At 41.6% G+C, this 26901-nt stretch overlaps 1 protein-coding gene across 2 annotated transcripts in view; it reads right to left on the reverse strand.

The window, feature by feature from the left end:
• Positions 1-26901, reverse strand: part of ipo11 (importin 11) — a 417913-nt gene that overhangs the window by 175040 nt on the left and 215972 nt on the right. For both annotated transcript variants that reach the window (XM_048538184.1, XM_048538176.1), the window contains exons 24-26: positions 21521-21601; positions 7017-7112; positions 4885-4998 (exon numbers count right to left, since the gene is read on the reverse strand). In XM_048538184.1, the coding sequence (XP_048394141.1) occupies positions 4885-4998; positions 7017-7112; positions 21521-21601 (291 nt within the window). The remainder of the gene's footprint in view (positions 1-4884; positions 4999-7016; positions 7113-21520; positions 21602-26901) is intronic.

A 26901-nucleotide genomic window follows, 5' to 3' on the forward strand; every position in this document is an offset into this window, starting at 1 on the left:
GCTTTATCAGAAGCTGCAGTGAGGATGTTACCAAGCATGGTAACAACACGTCTGTGAAACAACAAACCAGCTCAGTGAGCCAACCAACCTCAACACCCACAATCCAAACTATAAATCTACTCCAAATGTTAGGGATTTAGATGGAGCAGAATTTGTAAGGAACATCCAGGAGGGTTTTCTAGAGCAGTATGTAACTAGTCCAACTCAGGAAAGGGCCATACTGGACCTGGTGTTGGGGAATGAGCCTGGCCAGGTGGTTGAAGTTTCAGTACGGCATTCCTTTGGGAATAGTGATCACAATTCCGTAAGTTTTACAATACTGATGGGCAAAAGACAAGAGAGGCCCCAAAGGAAGAGTGCTGAACTGGGGGAAGGCCAACTATAGCAAAATTCAACTCGAGCTGGGGAATGTGGATTGGGAGCAGCTGTTTGAGGTAAATCCACATTTGATATCGGGGAGGCTTTTAGAGAGAGGTTGATTAGAGTGCAGGAAAGACATTTCCCTGTGAAAATGAGGGATAGAAAGGGCAAGATTAGGGAATCATGGATGGCAAGTGAAATTGTGAGACTAGCAAAGAGGAAAAAGGAAACATACATTAGGTCTAGGCGACTGCAAATAGACGAAACTTTGGAAGAATATCGCAAAAGTAGGACCAATCTGAAACAAGGAATTAAGAAGGCTAAAAGGGGTCATGAAATATCTTCAGAAAACAGTTGAGGAAAATCCCAAAGCCTTTTCTTCATACATTAGAAGCAAAAGGGTAACTAAAGAAAGGGCTGGCCCATTCAAGGACAAAGGAGGGAAGTTATGCGAGGAGTCAGAGAAAATGAACGAGATTCTTAATGAATACATCGGTATTCACCGAGGAGAGGGGCATGACAGATGCTGAGATTAGGGATAGATATTTGACTACTCTCGGTCAAGTCAGCATAAGTGGGGGTGGGGGGGATGGGGTAGTGTTGAATATTCTAAAAGGCATTAGAGTGGATAAGTCCCCAAGTCCAGATGGGATCTATCCCAGGTTATTGAGGGAAGCGAGAGAGGAAACACCTGGGGCCTTAACAGATATCTTTGCAACATCCTTGACCACGGGTGAGGTCCTGGAAGACTGGAGAATTGCTAATGTTGTCGCCTTGTTTAAGAAGGGTAGCAAGGGTAATCCAGGTAATTAAAGACTGATGAGCCTGACGTCAGTGGTGGGGAAGCTGCTGGAGAAGATACTGAAGGATAGGATCTATTTACATTTGGAAGAAAATGGGTTTATTAGTGATAGGCAGCATGGTTTTGTGGAGGGAAAGTCATGTCTTACCAACTTGTTAGAATTCTTTGAGGAAGTGACAAAGTTGATAGATAAGGCAAGGGCTGTAGATGTCATGTACATGGACTTCAGTCAGGCGTTTGATAAGGTTCCCCACGGTAGGCTGACGGAGAAAGTGAAGTCGCACGGGGTCCAGGGTGTACTAGCTAGATGGACTGAGACCTGGCTGGGCAACTGGAGACAGAGTGTTGTAGTGGAAGGGAGTTTTCAAAATGGAGAACTGTGACCAGTGGTATTCCACAGGGATCCAGGTTGGGACCACTGTTGTTTGTGATATACAGAAATGATCGGGAGGAAGGTATAGATGGTCTGATTAGCAAGTTTGCAGATGACACTAAGATTGGTGGAGTAGCCAATAGTGAGAGGGACTGTCAGAGAATGCAGCAGAATATAGATAGATTGGAGAGTTGGGCGGAGAAATGGCAGATGGAGTTCAATCCAGGCAAATGCGAGGTGATGCATTTTGGAAGATCCAACTCAAGAGCGAACTATATGGTAAATGGAAAAGCCATGGGGAAAATTGATACATAGAGAGATCTGGGTGTTCAGGTCCATGTACACTGAAGGTGGCAACACAGGTCGATAGAGTGATCAAAAAGACATACGGCATGTTTTCATTCATCGGATGGGGCATTGAGTACAAGAGTTGGTAGGACTTTGGTTCGACCACATTTGGAATACTGCGTACAGTTCTGGTTGCCACATTATCAAAAGGATGTGGATGTTTTGGAGAGGGTGCAGAGGAGGTACACCAGGATGTTGCCTGGTATGGAGGGCACTAGCTATGAAGAGAGGTTGAGTAGATTGGATTATTTATATTAGGAAGGAGGTGGTTGAGGGGGGGGGGGACCTGACTGAGGTCTACAAAACCATGAGAGGTATAGGCAGGGTGGATAGCAAGAAGCCTTTTTCTAGAGGGGGGCACTCAATTACTAGGGGTCATGATTTCAAGGTGAGAGGGAAAAAGTTTAAGGGAGATATGCACAGAAAGTTCTTTATGCAGGGGGTGGTGGGTGCCCGTTGCCAGAGGGCGTGTTAGAGGTGGGCATGATAGCGTCATTTAAGAAGTATCTAGACAGATACATGAATGGGCAGGGAGCAGACAGATACAGATCCTTGGAAACTAGGCAATAGGTTTACAGAGAGGATCTGGATCGGCACAGGCTTGGAGGGCCAAAGGGCCTGTTCCTGTGCTGTAATTTTCATTGTTTTGTCAAGGGCAGCTGATATATGGGAAAATCACAGTCTCCAAGTCACACATCACTGCAACTTAGAGCTCCTTTAATAATTTTTTCACATTATCATTTGGTCAAAATCTGGCAATTTAATTGATAAAAGTATTGCATGTATAGCTAAACCACATGGAACTGCAGTAGTTTAAGGTGGAGCTCACAATCATCTGCACAAGGTCAATCAGGTATGGGTAATAGATGCTAGCCTAGCCAGTGACACCCACATTTCATAACAAAAAGTCAGTAAATTTACCAAGTTGGTGTTGGGATTGGCAAATGAGGAACATCACAAAATTACTCCATGATGCTGGATGGGTAGAGGTAGAGAGAGCGACAGCAAGCGAGCCTGTGCACGTGTACATATGCGTGTGTATGGGCATTGGGGGGGGGCGGGGCACACAAAATCAGCTGGTCATTCCTGCTCCAGATCAATATCCTGTGACATCTGCTGGAAGTATGAATGTGGCTGTCATGTCCGTCATACTCAACTAGATTGCCGGTAACACCATCAGGCTAATGAAATAATGACCATTTCGTTGAGTACCAGAGTAAAGGGACTCAGGAAACAGCCAATATTTGCAGTAGAGGAGGAACTGGGAGGGTATTGAAGAAAAAAGATGAAGTAAAATTAAACCTTACAAATATGCATCCGGAATTTACAAGCATTTAGCAGGTTGAGGATCTGAAAACCTTCTCAGAAATTAAGATTGTGGGAGGTGAAGCAAAGAAAATTTAAGACCCAACAGAATTCTGCTTAAGGAAAACATTTCAGGCATCCAATGTATTTTTTTTCAAACTGAAATTAACAAAATTATTTTTCAGCCAAAATAATGAGCAAACAGTAAAATTGTCTTTCTCAAGCTTTAAAAAAATAAATAGATGAAAATAAAGCTACAATTATAGTTCTGCTGTAATGCTATCTATTTGCAACACTTTTCTGTGGATAACAGCTTATCATACATGGCAGTGGGTGTCAAAGGAAAACATTACATTCTCAAAAAGGACTAGCTGCAGTTCACACTCCCAATTCAAATTCTACTTGCAAGCTCCGGCATTGGTTTCTACTCACCTGAATTTTAAAGTACCACACGGTGCAGCTAGATTATTTAATTCTCTTATTTTAATATTTCATTAAGTGCAATACCTCCACTGATATCTTTCAACAAGTCAAAATTAAGAAATTGGTAATTTCCAGTATAGGCCTGGAACAGCATTATGAAGAAAAGATAACGAGTCTAAAAAGAATAAAACATCAGGGGTGTCCTAAAATGTTCTTTGCATCTCTAGTATAATAAATGAAACAAGAGTAGAAATGAAATGAAATGTAGCACAGTTAGAAAGCCAAGCTAAATATCTGAAAATGGAGTTTTATTCCTTTTTTTCCAAAGTGGATTTTGAAATTCAACATTTGGAATTTGCATCAAGCCATAAACATTCACAGTTATGACTGAATTGCAGCTATCAGTCTGACCGGTATGTGTTGGTCGCAAAATATGCCATATACCAAGTTTTATACTGCCTACCATGTATTGTTGTCCCCGGCATCAAAATCAGTGACAGAGAAACTCTATGCTTGGGGTTTAAATATATTTGCAAAATTCCATTTCAGACAAGTAGGAATTATGGCTATGACAGCAAGGGCTGAACTATCAATCAACGAGAAATAAAATTGTCAAGTATTCATTGTGGCTTCTTTCCTTCATAGACACTACACAGTTCAAACTAAAAGAAAGACACCTCTTGCAGAGATTTTACACCTCTTTGTTTTCGTCTATGTGGAAGGAGAACCAGACCTCACAGTAATGTCTCAAGAATGTATAAGAAGCCATCAAAATGGCAATATATCTGGATTCTAAACAATTCAGCCTTTATCAGACGTGGTGACAAAAATGAAGTAAAACATGTAACATCCTCACAGAATAATCAAAGAATCATGGCAAAACGATTGCAACAGTTCCAGACTATTGTCAACTTCATAAGCATTGAGACATGGGCAATGAATGCACTCTTGAAAACATTCCTGACATCCGGAGGGTAAAAAAAATGCTCCGTCATCAATTTGGTTGGCGTAATGTTGCACTTACTATTTTGTGAACAATTCAGTTATTTAAAAAAATACCCGAAACTTGCTGTTCTACATTTCCCATTTCCTGGGCAATACATAACCATAAACTTTCTAACCTTACGGACCGATTGGTAATAAGCAATTATACTGTAATCAAGGGAAAGAGTGCATTGAAGAAATAGTAATTTCTGTTCAATGTTTTTGGGTGAACAGATATCAATTTCAAATCAATTAATATGTTTCAAGAATTGTAAATCCTGACATTTACCTCTTGGCTGAGTTCCAATGCAATCTGGTTGAGAAGGGAAGAGAAGAATCCTGCATTTTGCAATAGTACACGTCCTGCTATACCTAGGTATGTAGACATTACCACTGGATATTTCTGAAATACAAGAAAATGATACAAACATTTAAAATAAGTAGACTTGTTTAAAGAAATTCAAAACATTCTATTTTGTCCATAGAACATTGGTGTTGCTGGCAGACCAGCATTTATTGTCCATTTCTAATTGTAGTTAAGAGTCAACCACATTGCTGTGGGTCTGGAGCCACATATAGACCAGCCCAGGTAAGGATGGCAGATTTCATTCTCTCAAGGGTATAAGCGAACAGGATGAGTTTTATGACAAGCAACTGAAGTTACATGACTGCCATGGTAGTTTTACACTTGGTTTTCATTCCAGATTTTTAAACAATTCAAATTTCACCATTTGCCATCTGGGCTTCAAACCCATGTTCTGAAAGCATCAGCCTGGGTTTCAGGATTAGTGATCCAGTGATAATACCAAAATGTCATTACCTCCCCACTTACATTCTCCAAAATGTGCAGCTAAACTATTGAATCAGAGGAAAAAAGAAATGAAAGTACTTTAGTTTGCGTAAAACAAGAAAACAGCTCAATTTTATTAGGGGAGTCTGAATTATTGTCTCCTGGTTTACTACAACCTATTTTAAATTGTTTTACTAACAATACTGAATGCTGTGAAATACTTTAAAATTGCAATTATGTTGTGAGCAGTTTTTTTTAATGAGAAATTTCTGCATTTCTTATCCAGTTTTCCAGTCATGTTTCAATAGCTAGTAAGTACTGTATCTTTACTTTTTCTGTAGTTTTGATTGTGGTTTAACATAGAAAGAAAAATGTTTTAAGAACCAAGAATTGCTGTGTATTTTAAAGTAAGTAAACTAACATTCATGGTAAGATAACAAAGTGTGGAGCTGGATGAACACAGCAGGCCCAGCACCATCTCAGGAGCACAAAAGCTGACATTTCGGGCCTAGACCCTTCATCAGAGAGGGGGATGGGGAGAGGGTTCTGGAATAAATAGGGAGAGAGGGGGAAGCGGACCGAAGATGGAGAGTAGAGAAGATAGGTGGAGAGAGTATAGGTGGGGAGGTAGGGAGGGGATAGGTCAGTCCAGGGAAGACGGACAGGACAAGGAGGCGGGATGAGGCGGTAGGTAGGAAATGGAGGTGCGGCTTGAGGTGGGAGGAAGGGATGGGTGAGAGGAAGAACAGGTTAGGGAAGCAGAGACAGGCTGGGCTGGTTTTGGGATGCAGTGGGGGGAGAGGAAGAACTGGGCTGGTTTTGGGATGCAGTGGGGGGAAGGGGAGATTTTGAAGCTTGTGAAGTCCACATTGATACTATTGGGTTGCGGGGTTCCCAAGTGGAATATGAGTTGCTGTTCTTGCAACCTTCAGGTGGCATCGTTATGGCACTGCAGGAGGCCCACGATGGACATGTCATCTGAGGAATGGGAGGGGGAGTTGAAATGGTTCGCGACTGGGAGGTGCAGTTGTTTGTTGCGAACCGAGCGGAGGTGTTGTACAAAGCAGTCCCCAAGCCTCCGCTTGGTTTCCCCAATGTAGAGGAAGCCACACCGAGTACAATGGATACAATATACCACATTGGCAGATGTGCCAAAAGCCAGTTAAACTGCCAAAGACACCTCTGATTTCCATGCTGAAAATTCTCAACATGCAGTTTGCTCGGCATAATAATAAAATGTGAGGCTGGATGGACCCTTCAGGGTCTAGGCCCGAAACGTCAGCTTTTGTGCTCCTGAGATGCTGCTTGGCCTGCTGTGTTCATCCAGCCTCACATTTTATTATCTTGGAATTCTCCAGCATCTGCAGTTCCCATTATCTCTCTCTTTGCTCGGCATGTTTGCCAAGAGAGTAAGGTGCATATTAATGAGGCAATATGTGTATTAATAAGGCTTCAACAAGCAATAAACCCCTTAAAAGGCAATGTTCTGCTGCTTAGGTGTCTCACCAAATGTCTCACAGTGACTCTGCCACAATTCTTGCCATGGCCTCTATAAAATTCAACCTTACATTTCTTTTAAATTAAGAGCCCATTTAATACATCATCTGTGAATTGTATTTCTAAATTCCTACCTCTCCATCCAAGATTCCTTTAAGGACCGATGGAAGAAGTGGTTGAAACATCTGAGGTCCTAGTACAGGATTCACTTTTAGGACATTTTCTACAACCTGCAAAAACAAAAATTGTCCACAAAGAAATAGTTAAAGTAATTCTAAACACTGTGTCAAGTGCCAAAGAAACTTTTCAAACTAAAATGAATTGTAATTTTTAAAAATTTGGTGAAAAGAAAGTCAGAAAGGATTTTGACAACAATTTCATAAACATTACTGTCATGTATCTAGAAATGCCAAAAAATATGCATTCAAGCAAAGCATCAGACATGAATTTCCAAACACACTCATCACATTTGTAAATCCAGCTAATGCTTGCACAGCATATTAAAGGCAACTGAAAACAGGATGTGAATTTATTCATGTCTCAGTTACGCTTATCTAATAATTCAAAGCAACAAAACATCTACATTGAAATCTGTCCCAATCAGGACTTTTCTACCCATAAGTTTGTCATTTCAGATTTATTCGGTGAATTTAAAATCCACCAACTGCCATCTGTGGGAACTGAACCCCTGACCTCAGTGTGTTATTTCATGTCACTGGATTACCAGTGGTTTTTGCACTGTCATAGTCTGCCGATATTCACAAAATCAACAAATTGTTGTGCTCTTCCAACAACAAATAAACTTCCCTTTTCATCAATGTGCTTTACCATTGATGTATAGTTTCCATTTGACAACCAAATATTCTGTCAAAATAGGATAATTTTAAGCAAGTTACCCATGTATCTCATCTAACACATTCAACATTCACTCTCTGCACCACTGATGCACGGGGCAGCAGAGTGTACCACCTACAAGGTGCACCACAGCAACTCATTAAGGCTTCTTACACAGCAACTTCCAACCCATGAATACTACTTACACCACTTGGATTGAGTGGTTCAAGGCAGCTCATTACCATCTCCTCAAAGGCAATTAGCAATCGGTAATGAATGCTGGCTAGCCACTGACATTCTTCAGGCTCTGGCTGAAGCCCCAGTGAACTAACAGGCATGGCAAGGCATGGATGCTGAGTGCATGACGGAAAATAAAAGCTGCTGAGAAATCAAAGATAATGGGAACTGCAGATGCTGGAGAATCCAAGATAACAAAGTGTGAAGCTGGATGAACACAGCAGGCCAAGCAGCATCTCTGGAGCACAAAAGCTGATGTTTTGGGCCTAGACCCTTCATCAGAGCTCTGATGAAGGGTCAAGGCCCGAAACGTCAGCTTTTATGCTCCAGAGATGCTGCTTGGCCTGCTGTGTTCATCCAGCTTCACACTTTGTTATGTTGCTGAGAAATCAATATTGGTTGGCTTAGACATGCCAACTTCTACAAACTGATGGCATACATCACAATTTCTAGGTAATATCATGCCCCTCACAACCTTGTAAATTGGCTTTGAAATCAAGATTTTGTTGACTACCATTGTTGAAAGATCAGGTGAGACTAGTGAAACAATTAGAGGCTGTAGAAAGCTGCGTTCAAGAACTAACTACTGTAAAGAACAAGATGCAGCAAGAGAGATTTTAGACAGAAAAATCTAACTCTTTCAGAAGAGGTCTGGCCTGGTACGGGTTAAAAGGCCACCAATGCAATTTATAGGTGAAATATTTTAGTCTCCTTAATATGATCAAAATTAAAATGCAATGTAACAGGCTTTATTTAATTTCTCATGCAAGTGGTTATGGTAAAATTATCACCATCATTGGCCAACCGTGGATGTTTGCTACAACTTGTTCACCTGATATCATTTCTTCATCAAAGCGACTAAACTTTAAAAACATCAGCAGTCACATCCAAGAAATTGTTTTATGTAATAGTGAAGAAGACTGCAGAAATTTATTTTGTGTTATCTACATTACAGTACTGATTATTCATCATAGGTCAAGGAAAACTTTAGCTTTACCCTGTATTTTATTGCAAACAAAATAGAAAAATTCTTTGTTTCTGATTTTCTCACACCATTTAAATTTTATTGCAAATAGCTCAAATTTCCACAAGCAAAGAAAAGAAATGCCAATTTACTTCATAATATCTAATATTAACACAAATTCATTTAAAAATGCTTTGAGCAATGTAATACATCCCAATGGGACATCACAGAACAATTATACAACAATTGACACTAGGCAGAAAGAGACAATGCTAGGAGTAGTAACCAAAACCTTGGTCAAACAGGTAACTTTCAAGAAGCATTTTATAGAAGAGATAAGCAGAGATTTAGGCAGAGAATTGCTGAATAATATAAACTTGGCACACAATAATTTTCAGATTTTTAGGCAGTGATGGTAAATGGGACAGCCAGCAATGGTGGTACTAAGGAAACAGTTGCCAGATGTACTTGCCACTTGTCAGAAGGAGCTTGAATAATAGCAGAGTCTTGCTGTACTGAGACATGACTGCTTCAGTCGCTGAGAAATCAGGAATGGTGCTGAATATTGTACAGTTAGTGAACATCCTGTTTTGGTTTTACGACGGAGGATATGGGCAGTAGGAATTTAGATGAGTTCAAGTTTGGGAGTTTGTGACTGTGCTGCTACTTCACCCTTCTAATATATATTTCCAACAATAAAACAAATAGAAAATCAGCCACAGAAGCAAAAACTGAATTGCTGGAAAAGCTCAGCAAGTCTGGCAGCATCTGTGGACAGAAATCAGAGTTAATGTTTTGGGTGCAGTGAGTTTTCTTTAGATATGAAACGTTAGCTTTGATTTCTCTCCAGAGATGCTGCCAGACCTGCTGAGTTTTTCTAGCAATTTGTTTTTTTTTCCCGATTTCCAGCACCTGCAGTCCTTTTGGTTCTTAATTAGAAAATTGGTTTATTTAACACAAGCATTGCGGTAAACACAAACTTCATTATTCTTTACTTTAGTAATCTCCCCTTGCTCAGCAACTTTGCTTTCATATTCAGTTGGATTTTGTAAGTACTAGTTTTGTTCTCCAAGCTTGTTTTTGCTCAAATTTTTCTTTACACATGGTGTTTTGCCAAAAAGCTCCCCAGTCTGTCCACTCACATGCAACCTGACAGTGAGGCTCGTCATTAAAACATTTCACAGAAAATGTACTCATTTCATTTCAGAGATAATGGGAGCTGCAGATGCTGGAGAATCCGAGATAACAAAGTGTGAGCTGGATGAACACAGCAGGCCTAGCAGCATCTTAGGAACACAAAAGCCGACATTTCAGGCCTAGACCCTTCATCAGAAAAGGGGGATGGGGAGAGGGTTCTGAAATAAATAGGGAGGGGAGGGAGGTGGATCAAAGAGAAGATAGGTGGAGAAGAGAGTATAGGTGGGGAGTTAGGGAGGGGATAGGTCAGTCCGGGGAGGATGGACAGGACAAGGGGGCAGGATGAGGTTGGTAGGTAGGAAATGAAGGTGCGGCTTGAGGTGGGAGGAAGGGATAGGTGAGAGGAAGAACAGGTTAGGGAGGCAGGGACAAGCTGGGCTGGTTTTGGGATGCAGTCGGGGGGGAGAGGTTGGAGATTTTGAAGCTTGTGAAATCCACATTGATACCATTGGGCTGCAGGGTTCCCAAGCGGAATATGAGTTGCTGTTCCTGCAACCTTCAGGTGGCATCGTTATGGCACTGCAGGAGGCCCAGGATGGATATGTCGTCTGAGGAATGGGAGGGGGGAGTTGAAATGGTTCACGACTGGGAGGTGCAGTTGTTTATTGTGAACTGAGCAGAGGTGTTCTGCAAAGCGGTCCCCAAGCCTCCGCTTGGTTTCCCCAATGTAAGGGAAGCCACAAGTACAGCAGATGCAGTATACCACATTGGCAGATGTGCAGGTGAACATCTGCTTGATGTGGAAGGTCGCCTTGGGGCCTGGGATGGGAGTGAGGGAGGTGGTGTGCGGGCAAGTGTAGCACTTCCTGCGGTTGCAGGGGGAAAGTGCTGGGCATGGTGGGGTTGGAGGGGAGTGTGGAGCAGACAAGGGAGATCATTGATCTAAATGGAAAATTTGAGGATAAGAGCCAAGGAATGTACTGTTAGATGTCATAGAATTCCCTGAAAAATGCACAAGTTGGAATAAATCATGAAGTTATGGTTAGATTTTGCCAACTTTGAGTTTTCAAAGCCTGAAATAAAGCTTTAATCCTTTAATAAATGATTAATTGGGAACCTAGCAGTGTGAGGTCCCTTGGGGAAGAGTGACCATAATGAAATAGAATTCTTGATTAAGATAGAAAGTGACATATTGATTCTGGCCCTTAAGTCCTAATCTAAATAAAGAAAACTATCCTGGTATGAGGTGCGAGCTGGCTATGATAACTTGGGAACATTACTTAAAGGAAGATTGGTGAATAGACAATTGCAAGCATTTAAAAAGAGTACATGGAGGAACACAACAACTGTCTTTTCCCGAAAATAAAACAGGGAAAAGGTGCACAACCATGGCTAACAAGGAAAATTAGGGATAGTACTGGATTCAAGGTAGGGGTGTTCAAAGTGGCCAGAAAAATTGCAGATCCAAGGAATGGAAGCAGTTTAGACTTTTGGAAAGGAGGATAAAAGGTTTAAGGGGTGGCGGTGGACAAGTGGAGTATGAGTAAGCTTGCAGGGAACGTACAAATTAATTGTAAAAGATTCTACAGGTCTCTGAAAAAAAAACAGGCTTGATGGGGTGAATGGCCTACACCTGTTCCTATGTTTCTAAAACAATATTAACAGGGAAATTGGTGTTAGTGAAATTAATGGGATTAAAGGCCAATAAATACCCAGGGTATGACAATCAACATCTCAGAGTAATTAAAGAAGTTGACTTACAAATAGTGGATACATGGTGGTTATAATTCCAAATTCTACAGAGTGGATTAGTTCCTACAGCATGTAGGATAGCTAATGCTCTATTTAAAAAGGTGGTACAGAGAAAACAGGGAATTGTAGACCAGTTTGCTTGACATTGGTAGTCAGGAAAATGCTTCAGTCCATTCTAAAAGAATAAGCAAGAGTGCACTTGGAAAGCAGTGACAGACTAGACAGAATCAGCATGGATTTAGGAAGGGGAGAAAATGCTTAACAAATTAACAGTATATTTTTGAGTATATAACTGGTATGAGGAGATGCTAGTGGATGTGGTTTACCTGGGCTTACAGAAGGTTTTCGATAAGGCTCCACATAAGAGTTTAGCATGTAAAATTAAACCACATTCAGTGGACTGACACGGGTGGACAACTAGTTGGCAGACAGGAGACAAAGAATAGGAATAAACAGGACTTTTGTCAAATGACAGCCAGTGACTAATGGGGCAGCTCAGGAATCAGTGCTTGGACCCCAGCTATTTACAATATATATTAATGATTTAGATGAGGGAACTAAATGTAATATCTCCAAATTTGTAGATGACACAAAGCTGGATGGGAGGGTGAACTGAGAGGAGGAGGAAGAGATGTTTCAACATAATTTGGACAAGTTGAGCTAGTGGACAAATATATGACTGATGAACTATAATGTGGATAAATGTGAGATTACCCACTGTGGTCGGAAAAAAAAACAAAAAGATAGACTATAGCCACTTAGATAATAAATTCCGAGGCAAACGTGTAACGAGACATGAATATCCCCATATACCAGTCAGTGAAAGTAACCATGCTGATACAGTAGGTGGTCAAAGGCAGCAAATGGTATCTTAACCAGCAAACCAAGAAGATTTGAGTACAGGAGGCTGCATCTTGAATATTTTGTGCAGTTTTGGTGTCCTCATCTGAGGAAGAATGTTCTGGCTATGGAGGGAGTACAGTAAGATTTACCAGACTGATTCCTCGGATGGCAGGACTGACATATGAAACAAGACCAGATTGGTTAGGTTTATATTCACTGGAGCGTAAAGAATGAAGGGGACCTAATCGAAACTTAGCAAATTCTAAACAGGACAACATTATGTAAACAAAGAATGATACAAATGACAGGGAACTCTGGAACCTGGGTCACAGTTTAAGGTTATGGGGTAGGCCGTTTGAGATGAGGAGAAATTTCATCACCCAGAGAGTGGTGAACCTGTGGAATTTTGGTTGAGGCCAAAACATTGAATTCTTTTAAGAAGGAATTACACATAGGTCTTGGGGCTAAAGGAATCAAAAACTATGGACAGAAAGCAGGAACAGGATACTGAGTTGGATGATCAGCAATGATCATGGTGCATGACAGAGGAGGCCTAATCATTGTCCTGTTTTCTATGTTTCAATGTTTAATCTATAAGAAGCTTGGATAACTGAGAAAACAATTAGCTAGGGTTCAAAGTGATGCAATGAGTATTTAAGCATGCATTTAAGCATTATGAAAAGGTTAGTGCTTTCATAGTTTACAAGGAATAAGTGAAGCCAATCGTAGCAGGAATGGAAACAGTAATTTTGATGCAAGAGAAAAATGTAGTTGTAAAGTGTGAAATCAATAAAGGATCGGTCAGCTAACACTTTTCTATTTTTATGCGTAAGTTCAGAAGTGTGAAAAATGTGCTAAAGCTGTTTGCTCGGATACAAAATCAAAACATATGTCTTAGAGAGATTAGGGCTGTATAGACTGTGGGAAAGAAAGAATTCTGATTAAAGTTTGCAAGTCTGCATCAACATTAATGTCATTTCTCTCATTACAGATATTGTCTGACATATTGAGCATTTGCAGATTTTTCTTTTTTTATTTTGACTTAGAAAAGCGTTATTAGAAAAGCAAAATAATTTGAGATGAACTAGAGGTTATTCTAACATTGAGACAATGAGGGCGTTTCAAAGCAGTCTAGAACAAGACAGCATGCAGAAAAATAATTTTTAAAAACCCAGGAGGTAAAAACTGGTTTGTGGTCTTGACAAATAAAAACTTTGAAGGGTCAGAAAACAAATCTTGACTAAAATGTATGATGTAGAGAAGATCAAGATATGGTTATTTAACTGTGACACTAAGCAATCTTAAGTTCTTGAATATTAAATATGATTCAAAGCAAAAGACAATCTGTGAATTAGTAACATTTATTCAACTCATCAATTGCACTTAAAAATAATTTGAAAAAAGTTATAATTCACTGTTTCTTTCCCAGTTAAACAGAGGATGTTCTGTCCAGGAGAAAAGTAGTATCCATCTACTGTCATGTCAAAACTAGTAATTGCAGAGTCTAATTTCATTCTGGATAAAATACAATGTGAATTTTTCCTTGTTAAATGGAGGAACGAAGACAGAGAAATCAGGGGTGTTCATGGTGTTTGGAAAGCAAAGCTAAGAGAGGATCTGAGATCTTGCCAAGGGATTGGAGGCTTGGTCATTGGGAAGGGAATTTTGGGGAAGTAGAAACCGGAGCTGCTTGGATACAGGATTGTGGGAAGATCAAAGCATGGATGCAGCACGAAAGGATGTGTGTTCAGTTGCAGAATTGCCCAAAAGCAAGAGTTTGGATACAACACACTTACTTCCTGGATCCAACAGTAGGTATCTAAACAGTTTCCTGACGTTCAGGAAATCAGGTCAAATTATTTAAATTATTTTACTAAGTTAAAAATCTTAACTTTTTAAGCTTAAATTTTTCCTAATAATAAGAAGCACAGTACCATACTGCCTCCTCTGAATGGGATGGTTATCTGTCCACCTTCCTTCTCTGTTAAAGTTAGAAGAGGATGGAGATTGGCTTTAAGTTTGACTTAGGATTCTGAATAGTAATACTTTAATCAGTTCCTTCTCTGCCAATCCAAATCCACCAATTTTTGTGGTCAAAACTGTTTAAACATGAGATTAAAACAAAATTAACCGAGGCCCTGCTCCAGACCCTTGTGGTCACTCTTCGGCTCATGTTGCCAGTTGAAGCACACGCTCATCATTTCCTCTACTCTCTTCTTGAAATGCATGACCTTGCACCATGTGAACTGAATTCTATTTATCATTTCTCATCCTAATGAGCCAGTCCAGTGATAAATTCCTGCCCTGTATAGCCTTCCCCTTCACTTTCAACAACACAACAAATTTCTGTTATCAAAAACAGAAGTTGCTGGAAAAGCTCAGCAGGTCTGGTGGCATCTGTGAAGAAAATAAAATCAGAGTTAAGATTTCGGGTCCGGTGACCCTTCCTCAGGACGGAATTTCTGTTATCACCTGCCAACTTCTGACGTGATATCGGTCACCCGGACTATTTGCAACCACCCCCTTTCCACTCCTCCTCTTATCTACTCTAATCTATTTCCCTCTGAACTGACTGCACTCCATACTCTCAGATCCAACCCTAACTTTGTAGTTAAGCCTGCTGCCAAGGGTGCTTCTATTGTCGTCTGGCACACTGACCTCTACATTACGCAAGCTGAGTGTCAGCTCTCTGACACTTCCTTGTGTCACCCTCTGGACCATGAATCATACCATGGAAAACAGGCTGTTGCGTCCACAACAGTTACTAATCTCATTTTATCAGTGATCTCCTCCCCACTGCCTCCAAGCTTATAGTCCCCCAGCCTTCATATAGTTCACTTCTAGCTTTTTCCCACAAACATGAAGGGGCATAGCTACAAATTGAGGGGTGATAGATTTAAGACAGATGTCAGAGGCAGGTTCTTTACTCAGAGTGGTAAGGGCGTGGAACGCCCTGCCTGCCAATGTAGCGAACTCAGCCACATTAGGGGCATTTAAACAGTCTTTGGATAAGCATATGGATGATGATGGGATGGTATAGGGGGAGGGGCTTAGATTAGTTCACAGGCTGGCGCAACATCGAGGACCGAAGGGCCTGTTCTGCACTGTAATGTTCTTTTTCTATGACTGCCTGGGCAGGTGCATTATTTCTGCCTGCTCCTGCCCCAGGAAACCCATCTCTTTCTACCTTGACTTCACTGTTTTCCCCTTTGTCCAGTGTCTTCAGACTTGCATCCGAGATTCTTCTGATACCTTACATCAGTTTCAAAGTTTCCAGTTCACTGCCTACTCTTTAATATGGGCATGCAATTCTTTTCCATGCCCATCCCCCATCAGGATGGTCTCAGGGCTTTCTGCTGCTTCCTGGATAAAAGGTCTGAACCGTCCCATCCACGACCATTCTCCTCCACCTGGCTGAGTTGGTCCTTTGAACAACTTCTCCTTCATCTGCCCCACATTTTCTTCGGCTCAAAGGTGTGACCGTAGGTACCTGCAGGGGCTCCAATCATGCCTGTCTCTCTGTGGGGTACATGGTGCATTCTTTGCTCCAGTCCTGTTCCGTTCCTACCCACAACTCTTTCCCTGGTACATCGATGACATCATCGCTGTCTTTCTCATCTGGAAATGGAAAAGTTTATCTATTTTGTTTCTGATTTCCATGTTGCTCTCACCTTCACCAGGTTCATCGCTGACTCCTCCGTTCCTTTCTCGATATCTGTTTCCATTGCTGGGGATAGGCCAAGCAATCTCCACTACAGACCCACCGACTCCTACTTGACTATGCAACCTTGCAGCATGCTTCTTGTAAAGACTCCATCTCATTCTCTCAGTTCCTCCATCTCTGTCACATCTATTCCAACTTCAACAAGGGGGATCTCCAAAATGTCCATCATCTTCTTCAACTGAGGAATACCCACTGCCATGTTTGACAGGGCCCTCAGATTTGTCTGGCTGATCACCCGCACTTCGTCCCTTACCTCTCTCTTCCCTCCCACAACAACAATTAGGTCCCCCTCATCCTCACCTTCCATCCATATCCAAAGGACCATTATCTGCCACTTTTGCCACCACCAGTAGGGTTTCATCATGAGGCATATATTCCCCTCCCTTCCTTTGTTAGTCTTCTGCAGGGTCTGTTCCTTCCAGGGCTCCTTGGTCCACTCCTCCTTCATTCCCAAAGCATCCCCACAGCTCCATGACCCCTTCCCTTACAATTGAAAAAGGTTTGACACCTGCCTGCTTACTTCTTTCCTCCTCACCATCCAAGGCCCCTGACACACCTTCCAAGTACAGTGATTTACCTGCACTTCACTCAATCTAGTTTACTTTATTTGTTGCTGACAATGTGGTCCCCTGTACACGAAGGAAACAAAGTGCAGACTGGGTGACCACTTTACGGAACACATGCTCTGTCTGCAAAAATGACCGTGAGCTTCCAGCTGCCTGCTACTTCAAATATATCACCTACTCCCTGGCCAACATCTCTGTCTTGGGCTTGCTGCAGTGCTCAGCACCAGCTGGAAAAACAGAACCTAATTTTTCACTTGTCAACTCAGCAACCTTCTGCACTCAATACTGAGTCCAACAATTTCAGCACCTTCTCCAATGTTCTTATCACAACCGCTTCAGACCAGTGCTTATCATCACATGGGCTGCTACCACAAACAACCCACTGTCAACCACTGATGGTCCCCAATTCATTCTCCATTACCTTTGCCATTTTCTCTGCTGTCTAATTCTTTTTCTCTCTCTCTCGGCTCCATCGCCATCTATCGTTTACTGATTTCCCTCTTCGCCCCCACCCATCTTTAGCATATATACCAAATATTTTCTAGCTACAATCAACTCTGAAGAAGGGTTACTGGACCCAAAACGTTAACATCGGCTGAGTTTTTCCAGCAACTTTTGCTTATGTACCATACTGCCAAACTTAATCATTGATATATACCAAGAGCAATAAGGGACCTAGTTTTGTGAAACCTCACTCGAAACAGTCATCGAGTCACAAAAGCACTTGTCAACCATACCGCTTTGCTTCCCATTTGGATCCAAAGTATCATTTCCCCTTGTACCCCATGAGCCTTTAAATTTACTTGCTAAACTGCCATGCAGGAACTTGTGACTAGCCTAAATAAAATCAAAGTAGACTAAATCAAGTTTGCTATCTCTTTAACATTCGTTACCTCCTCCGAAAATTAAACAAATTAATTCAAGACAACTTGGCACAGAAAGTCCATGCTGACTGTTCCCCCAAAAATGAAAACTTATTCTGCTTCCCAAATCTGTTTCCAATAACGTGTCCAACACAAAGATTAAATTAATAAAATGTGAGGCTGGATGAACACAGCAGGCCAAGCAGCATCTCAGGAGCACAAAAGCTGACGTTTCGGGCCTAGACCCTTCATCAGAGAGGGGGATGGGGGGAGGGAACTGGAATAAATAGGGAGAGAGGGGGAGGCGGACCGAAGATGGAGAGTAAAGAAGATAGGTGGAGAGAGTGTAGGTGGGGAGGTAGGGAGGGGATAGGTCAGTCCAGGGAAGACGGACAGGTCAAGGAGGTGGGATGAGGTTAGTAGGTAGCTGGGGGTGCGGCTTGGGGTGGGAGGAAGGGATGGGTGAGAGGAAGAACCGGTTAGGGAGGCAGAGACAGGATGGACTGGTTTTGGGATGCAGTGGGTGGGGGGGGAAGAGCTGGGCTGGTTGTGTGGTGCAGTGGGGGGAGGGGATGAACTGGGCTGGTTTAGGGATGCAGTAGGGGAAGGGGAGATTTTGAAACTGGTGAAGACCACATTGATACCATATGGCTGCAGGGTTCCCAGGCGGAATATGAGTTGCTGTTCCTGCAACCTTCGGGTGGCATCATTGTGGCAGTGCAGGAGGCCCATGATGGACATGTCATCAAGAGAATGGGAGGGGGAGTGGAAATGGTTTGCGACTGGGAGGTGCAGTTGTTTGTTGCGAACTGAGCGGAGGTGTTCTGCAAAGCGGTCCCCAAGCCTCCGCTTGGTTTCCCCAATGTAGAGGAAGCCAAGCGGAGGCTTGGGGACCGCTTTGCAGAACACCTCCGCTCAGTTCGCAACAAACAACTGCACCTCCCAGTCGCAAACCATTTCCACTCCCCCTCCCATTCTCTTGATGACATGTCCATCATGGGCCTCCTGCACTGCCACAATGATGCCACCCGAAGGTTGCAGGAACAGCAACTCATATTCCGCCTGGGAACCCTGCAGCCATATGGTATCAATGTGGACTTCACCAGTTTCAAAATCTCCCCTTCCCCTACTGCATCCCTAAACCAGCCCAGTTCATCCCCTCCCCCCACTGCACCACACAACCAGCCCAGCTCTTCCCCCCCACCCACTGCATCCCAAAACCAGTCCAACCTGTCTCTGCCTCCCTAACCGGTTCTTCCTCTCACCCATCCCTTCCTCCCACCCCAAGCCGCACCCCCAGCTACCTACTAACCTCATCCCACCTCCTTGACCTGTCCGTCTTCCCTGGACTGACCTATCCCCTCCCTACCTCCCCACCTACACCCTCTCCACCTATCTTCTTTACTCTCCATCTTCGGTCCGCCTCCCCCTCTCTCCCTATTTATTCCAGTTCCCTCCCCCCATCCCCCTCTCTGATGAAGGGTCTAGGCCCGAAACGTCAGCTTTTGTGCTCCTGAGATGCTGCTTGGCCTGCTGTGTTCATCCAGCCTCACATTTTATTATCTTGGAATCTCCAGCATCTGCAGTTCCCATTATCTCTGATACAAAGATTAAATTGGTTGGTCTATAATTAATTGATGTGGAGACGCCAGTGCTAGACTGGGTTGGACAAAGTTCAAAGTCACATGACATGTGACAGTGCCACAGGTATATTTGAAATCTCAAGCTGTCAGAGCACTGCTCCTCTGACAGGTGACAAACCAGGGAGTGCTCCGAGAACTTGTGATTTCAAATCAGCCTGTTGAACTCTCACCCTACACCATGTGATTTCTGACTTTGTAATTACTTGGGTTAACCCTTCTTCGGTCTTTGGACATAAGTAAAAAGTTAGCAAATCCATAGTCCTCCAGGGTCAGACTTGTAGCCAGACAGGACTGAAAAATGATGGTAGCAGGATCTGCTGTTAACTTTCTGTTTCTCTCAGAAATAGTACCTGTCATGAGGCATAACAATTTAACCACTTTCAAAGATGTTGAACATCTTGATATTTCCTTTATCGCTGTGTTCTCCCAATTCGGGATTTCACATTACCCAGCAAAGAAAATTCAAATACAATGAGAAAACTGATGAAAAGCATTCTTAAGAGCCTGCCCAATTCTTCTGTTTCCACACATTAACTTTTCCTTGGTCTTTACATTTTTCACAGTCCATGTGACATTTAGTGTTCCTTGCCTGCATAGAGCTTTTTAAAAGTTTTGTGCTATTTCTTACTTTTTGTATTGAGCAAGTTTGTCCAGTTCTGCAGGTACAGCTTACTTATTTAAGTTTACAGGTTGGTAGGGGAGAGTAATATCATCAGTGACAGTGTCACTGCCCAGGCGAGTATTCACTGCCCATCCCTAATTGGCCAAAAGGCAGTTCAGAGTCAACGACATCACTGTGGGTCTGGAGTCATGTACACCAGACCAGATAAGGATGGCACATTTCCTTCCCTGACAGACATCAGTGAGCCAGCCATGAATCCATGATGAAGTGTCAGAAAAATCCATCTGGTTCACTAATGTCCTTTAGGGAAGGAAACTGCCATCCTTACCTGGTCTGGCCTACTTGTGATTCCAGATCCACAACAATGTAGTTGATTCTCAACAGCCCTCTGACCAATGAGGAATGGGCAATAAATGCTGACCTAGCCAGTGACGTTCTCATCCCGTGAATCAATAAAAAGAGATGGGTTTTTCCAACAATTGACAATGGTTTAACAGTCATCAATAGATTCTTAATCCCAGATTTTAAAATTGAATTCACATTTAGAATTTCAAATCTTGATGTTTAGACTGTGAAAGAAATAATATAGTTTAAATTTAGGATGGTATGTGGCTTGGAGGGGATCTTGCAGGTGGCGATGCCCTTGTCTTTCTAGGTGGTAGAGGTTTAGAAAGTACTGTCTTAGGAACATGAGTGTGTTGTTACACTGCATTTTATCATTAAAATGTACTTTGCTATTAGACTAATTACTAGCTTACTATCGTTAAAAAAAAGCATCATCTATTCATTTGCAGATTTACAAACATATTGTTCTAGAATACTGTTCAAATTACACTCAAGAAATTAGCAGTCTTTGGGGACTACAAAATAATCCGCTTCCCTCTGCCTAGGTAGAAGTTGAATATATCTACTACATTTATGCAGGAAACTAATGTGTGTTTTATGTAACCTGCTAGATCATTACTACTAATATTCCATCAGATTCTGGTATCCTTTTCTAATTCTCAATTCTACAATGACGGATAATGTAATGATAGAACCTGTAAAGCAGACACCAGCATGTAATATTGTGGACAGCAGGAAGAGGGAGTTTATGGCTTGGAAAGCCATAAATCTGAGATTCCGATAAAATGGACAGATTTTACAGGTTGGTAGGGTAGAGTAATATCATCAATTTCAAAAAGACAGAGTCAAAGCTCTGATTGGGAAGGTGCAGAGGAATTACTGAGAATTAAGGCTGAAAGCAGGGAAAGGCTGGAAGGCCACAGGTCCAAGACAGGGTCAGAGAGGGCTACATTTATCTAGATAAAATTATTTGATATGCATTTATAAAACACACACATTAGAGAAATCTATATTTCTGAATGAGGCACCTCAATCTACAGTTTGTTTTGCAAAAAATAAGCATGGATTAGTTTAACAATACCTTCATATAATAAAACAAAGCTAGTACCTTAAGTACTTGAGCTTGTCCTTCAGTTGTGATATCTTGCATCATCTCGCAGAAGGATTGGCACAGGACAGCTGAAAAATTCTGGAAGGGAGGATTTCATGCTCATCTTAAACAGTAAAGTAGATTAGTGTATTCCAGTAATTCTATATTCAAAGGTCAGTAGAGATGGATAAGGGGAAGACAGGTGATCCTATCACGCATCAACATTTCGTATTATTACTTCACAAGATGTGTGTGTCACTGGCTAAGCAACCATTCATTGCAAATCCTTAATTGCTCCTAGAAAGCGGTGGTGAACTACCTTCTCGAACAGCTGTTGTCCATATGGTTACGTACACTTTGTTAGGGAGAAAGTTACAAAATTCTGACCCAGCAACATATGTAGAGTTCCAAGTTAGCAACATGTGTCATGTGGAGGGAATCTTGCAGGTTGCAGTGATTAATTACATTAGTGATGGAGCTTTCAGTAATGTTCCTGAAACTAATCCAATGCCAAGGCATACACTGCACAAATTTTGTTGCTTGGGTTTCAATTTTAATACTGATACCCCCTTTCAGTACAAAGTTATTTCTATTCAGAGTTAAAAACAAATTGATGGTCAGCAAAGATATTTTTATGCATTCCATTGCAGTACAACAGGTTAAGGATTAGGATCAAAGCTTACTTTTAAACTGATGAATTGCAATTTAGCTCTAAGTGTGACAAAACAAGTGTTCCCATCTTACACAAGTCAACTGGAAGGCTTTAATAATTATTCATGTTCCTCAATTTTTACGATGAAAGACAGAGACATAGAACAGTACATTAAAGGAACAGGCCCTTCATCCTGTGCCAACTATACTGCCATTCTAAACTAATCCTATTTTCCATTCTAAAATCTTCTTAGTGCCTCTTTAACATTGCTATTGTCTCTGTGTCTATCATTTCCCCAGCAGCATGTTCCAGACACCGACCACCATCTATGTAAAAATCTTTCATGACACATCTCCTTTAAACTTTCATCCTTTCACCTTAAACCTACAGCCCCTAGTATTTGACATTTCTAACCTGGGAAAATGATTCTGACTATCAACCCTATCCATGTCTCTCTTAACATTATATAGTTCTGTCAGATCACTCATCAGTCTCCAATGCTCCAGCAAAAACAATCCAACTTTATCCAGCCTCTCCTGATAGCTAATACACTCCAATCCAGGAAATGTCATATCAAACCTCTTCTGCACCCTCTCCAAGGCCTCCACATCCTTCCTCTTGTGTGGTGCCCAAAACTGCACACAGTATGCCAAATGTGGCCTAAAGGTTTATACAACTGCAATGTGGCTTGCCACCTTTTATACTCAATGCCTTATTTGAAGGCAAGCCTTATGCCATATGCTTTCTCTACCATGTTATCTACTTGTGTTACCGCTTTCAGGATGCTATGCACTTGCATCCCAAAGTCCCTATGTATATCAATGCTCTTGAGGGTCCTGCCATTTACTGAATACTTACCTTTTGCATTTGACCTTCTAAAACGCATCATCTCACATTTGACCAGATTAAATTCCATCTGCCATTTTCCTGTTCAATTTTCCAATTGATTTAAGTCTTGACACATCCTTTGAAAATTTGTCTCACTATTCACAACTCCATCAATTTTCCTGTTATCTGCATACTGAACCTTTCCAACACCTTCTGTTTTTGTTTCTGATTTACTGCATCCACAGTTCTTTCAGTTTTTACTACAACAATCCTGCTGTTTTCAGATCTATTCCTGATCTGTTTACATATCTCTTCCTCTATCTCCCCTTACTATTGGGAGACTTATAGAACAACCCATAATAGTGATTGCAGCTTTCTTATTCCTAAGATTTATCCATATGCTCCTGGTGGATGAGCCCTCCAAGACGTCCTCTCTCTGTCGCTGATGTACCTTCTCCTTAAATCAGTAATGAAGCACTGCACCCCTTTCACATCCCTATCATGCCTGAAACACCTAAACTCTGGAACGTTGAGCTTCTCTTCTCTCAACCAAGTTTCTGCAGTGGCTTCAACATCATTGTCTCATGTACTAATTCAAGCTCTAAGTTTATCTACCTATACCTGTTATATTCTTTGGATTAAAATAAACAGACTCCAGGCCGCCTGTCCCACATGCTCCTAAACCCACATCAGCCCGTTTTTACTATTAGACTTTCTTGACTGAATTGCAGCCTTCTCCTCAATCACTCCACATGATGACCCACTGCTTTGGTTCCCACCTATCCGGCTTATTAGTTAAATCCTCCTGAGGAACACTAGCAAACCTCCCTTGCAAGGATAATGGCGCCCCTGCAGTTTAGGTGCAATCTACCCTTCTTGTACAGGTCTCACCTGCACTGGAAGAGAATCCAATAATCCAGGTTTCTGAAGCCCTCCCTTCTACATTAGCTCTTTAGCCATGCATTCAATTGTATTGTCTTCCTATTTCACTGGCAATGGCGCAGGGTGTAATCCTCAGAATACAACTCTAGGCATCCTTCTTTCAAATTTCTATTTAATTCCCCAAATTCGCTTTGTAGGATCTTATCTCTCTTCCTGTTTACATCCTCTGTACCAATATGGACTACAACCTCTAACTGTTCAACCTTCCCTTTCAGAATATCCTGTGCCCACATCGAGACATCTTTGATGCTGGGAGCAGAAAAGCTCACGCGTGGCCAGAGAAATACCAACGTTCTGTGGGCCTGGCTAAACAGTCCCCTATCACAACTGTTCACCTACACTTTGATGATCACTGTTGCATAATGGTGCCAGTCAAAGTACCACTGATCTGGCTGCTGCTGTTTTCCCCTGAGAAGCCACTCCACCCTCCCCTCATCAGTATCTAAAACAGCACATCTGTTTAAAAGGGGAATGGCCACATGGGACTCCTGTACTGCCTGCACATGCTTACTAGTTTTCTTGGTGGTCACCCATTGCTTTTCTGTCTGCACTTACTTGTGGTGTGACCAGTTCGCTGATTGTGTTTTTCACAACATTATCAGCTTCATCGATGCTTCTTAGTGAGCATGTGGTACATCAGAAGCTGAACACCTTTCCTGCATACACAGTCACCATGGCTACTGTAAGTGTTCCCGATTTCTCATATATTGCAGGAAGAGCATTCCACTGGGTTGAGTTGTCTTGCCATTATTAACCTTAGCAACTACAGACAATAAAACAACTAAAACACCATGCTGAAAGGAGATGTCTAGAGCTAGGGTTCCTAAAACTCTTCTTACCTGGAACCCATTTCAAAGTTGGAAAATTGTTGGGAAACTTCAGCGAGAACTGTAACAGCAGTGACAAGAGGGATCTGAAAAAGCTGAGTGGGAAGGCTAAGTCCCTACAAGGGTAGACGTACAACAGAAAGGTTAATATCGAACGGGAAGATATTGTTAGGAAGATTTTTTATATTTGATCTTGCTTGGAGGGCTTACATTTTGAAGGATTGCGGGAAACGGAATTGATTTCACGGTGAACACAGTTACATTGGCTTCTTTAAAGCTTTCACTGAATATTCACTGTGGACACTGGAGATTTTCTTCTAATAAAGCTTTCTAAAAATCACATGAGTATGCCTGCTTTGCTATAAACCCTGTTGCAGCTATTTTTCATTAATCACTGGCTGGCGAGGTCCAACTAAGAACCAGGTGAACTAGATGGGTAGCCTGTGAGGAACTAGCTACCCTGCTGATCTCTCCCATTTCTAAACAGAAAACCCTCTGCAAAAACAAATCTTCAGTAGGAAACGTTTTGTTCTTTTGAAAGAATGACAGAAACAACATCTTAAGATCATAACTCCAGAAGCAAGCTTTATCTGCGATAATTTAGAGACAACTGTACATTATTAGTGATATGACCACACATAAGAGAATGGTAGAGCAACAGACTTCAGACCATTGCCTATTTTATCTCTTTGCCTTTAAGAATGACCCATTGACTAAAGTGTTCTTTTTTCAGAAGCCAATCACAGCACAGTACTGTTTTTCATCTTCCTAAAAACTGTGTGTTTTGGGAATATATAGAGTGAAAAGCATTTGAATTTCTAAATTAATAACTGTGTACATTAAGCAAATATATATTCTTAAATTGAAAAAATTTGGTTTTGATAATACATCTATAAATTGCACGAAGAAATCTGGTTAATAGATCACTTTTCAAGTTTGGCTATTTGACTGGTTATCTTGGTAACTGGTGAAAGTATATACTTGATATTATGTCAAGTCTCACAGAGTGGTGGGACTGGTGTAAGTGTACATTCCTCCAGCCTTGACTGTAACTCCATATAAATCCCGCTATTTTTACTGCACAGGAGCCAGGTTGAGTAACTGAGGGCATTATCATAATGTGAAAAAACTGACAGGACTTAAAACTGTTTTGAGCTATTCATTCAGGTGAAGCTCTTTGCCAGTCATTACTATGAAAAAACATTGCAACTCCAAAATTCCTACTCATCACCCCAGTTTGAGAAGCCCTAGTGTTGGGATAATACATCTTATTAAGGTGATTTTGTTGTTATACTTTGGGGAAAAAAACTCATGAAAATCATTATTTATTTTGTTTAAAAAAATTCCCAAATGTTTATGTCTGAGAGATTCTTCAATCAACTCTCCTGAATGTCACTTATTCACTGTGGTTTCCCAAAAAAATTAGAAGAGATGCTGTCACATACACATCTCAAAACTGGCCCAGGACCTCCCAACCCATAGCAATCATGCTCCTCAAAAGTTCAGAGATCATAAAAGAAATGAAGAGATGATGATCATTGTTTTTTTTAAAATGGAGACCTTATTAACTTTTTTAAAAACATCATTCACATGTTGTTGGCATTGCCAGCTGGGCGCAGTATTTACTGTCCACTGTTAACTGCCCTGGTGAAGGCTGGTGGTGAGTTCCTTCTCAAGCTGCAGCAGTCATGTGATGCATACGCAATGCTGTTAGGAAGGAAGTTCCACGACTGACACCTCACAACAGTGAAAGAATGGCAACACAGCATGTTGTGTAGCTTGGAGGAAACTTGCAGTTTATACTCTTCTCATATAGCTGCTGCCCTTATCTTCCTAGGTGATACAGGTCATAGCTTTCAAAGATGCCGTCTAAGGAGCACATGTAATTTGTTGCAGAGCATCTTGTAGATGATACACACTGCTCTCGCTGTCTGCCAGTGATAGAGGGGCTGAATAGTGAAGGTGTTCGAAACACTCCTGATTTGTGCTTTGTAAATGGTGGATAGGCTGTTAGGAGTCAGCGTTTGGTTACTTTTGCAGAAAGAAAGCAGCTGAGTGGTGAGGATTTCAAGTCTTTGATTTAAAAGTAAGGCCTTTAGTTTGTGCTTAGGGCTAGCGATGACTTCTGAGGACCTTCAGTTCCTGCAACT

The sequence above is a fragment of the Stegostoma tigrinum genome, chromosome 1 (genome assembly GCF_030684315.1).
Source record: "Stegostoma tigrinum isolate sSteTig4 chromosome 1, sSteTig4.hap1, whole genome shotgun sequence".
Classification (NCBI taxonomy): Eukaryota; Metazoa; Chordata; class Chondrichthyes; order Orectolobiformes; family Stegostomatidae; genus Stegostoma; species Stegostoma tigrinum.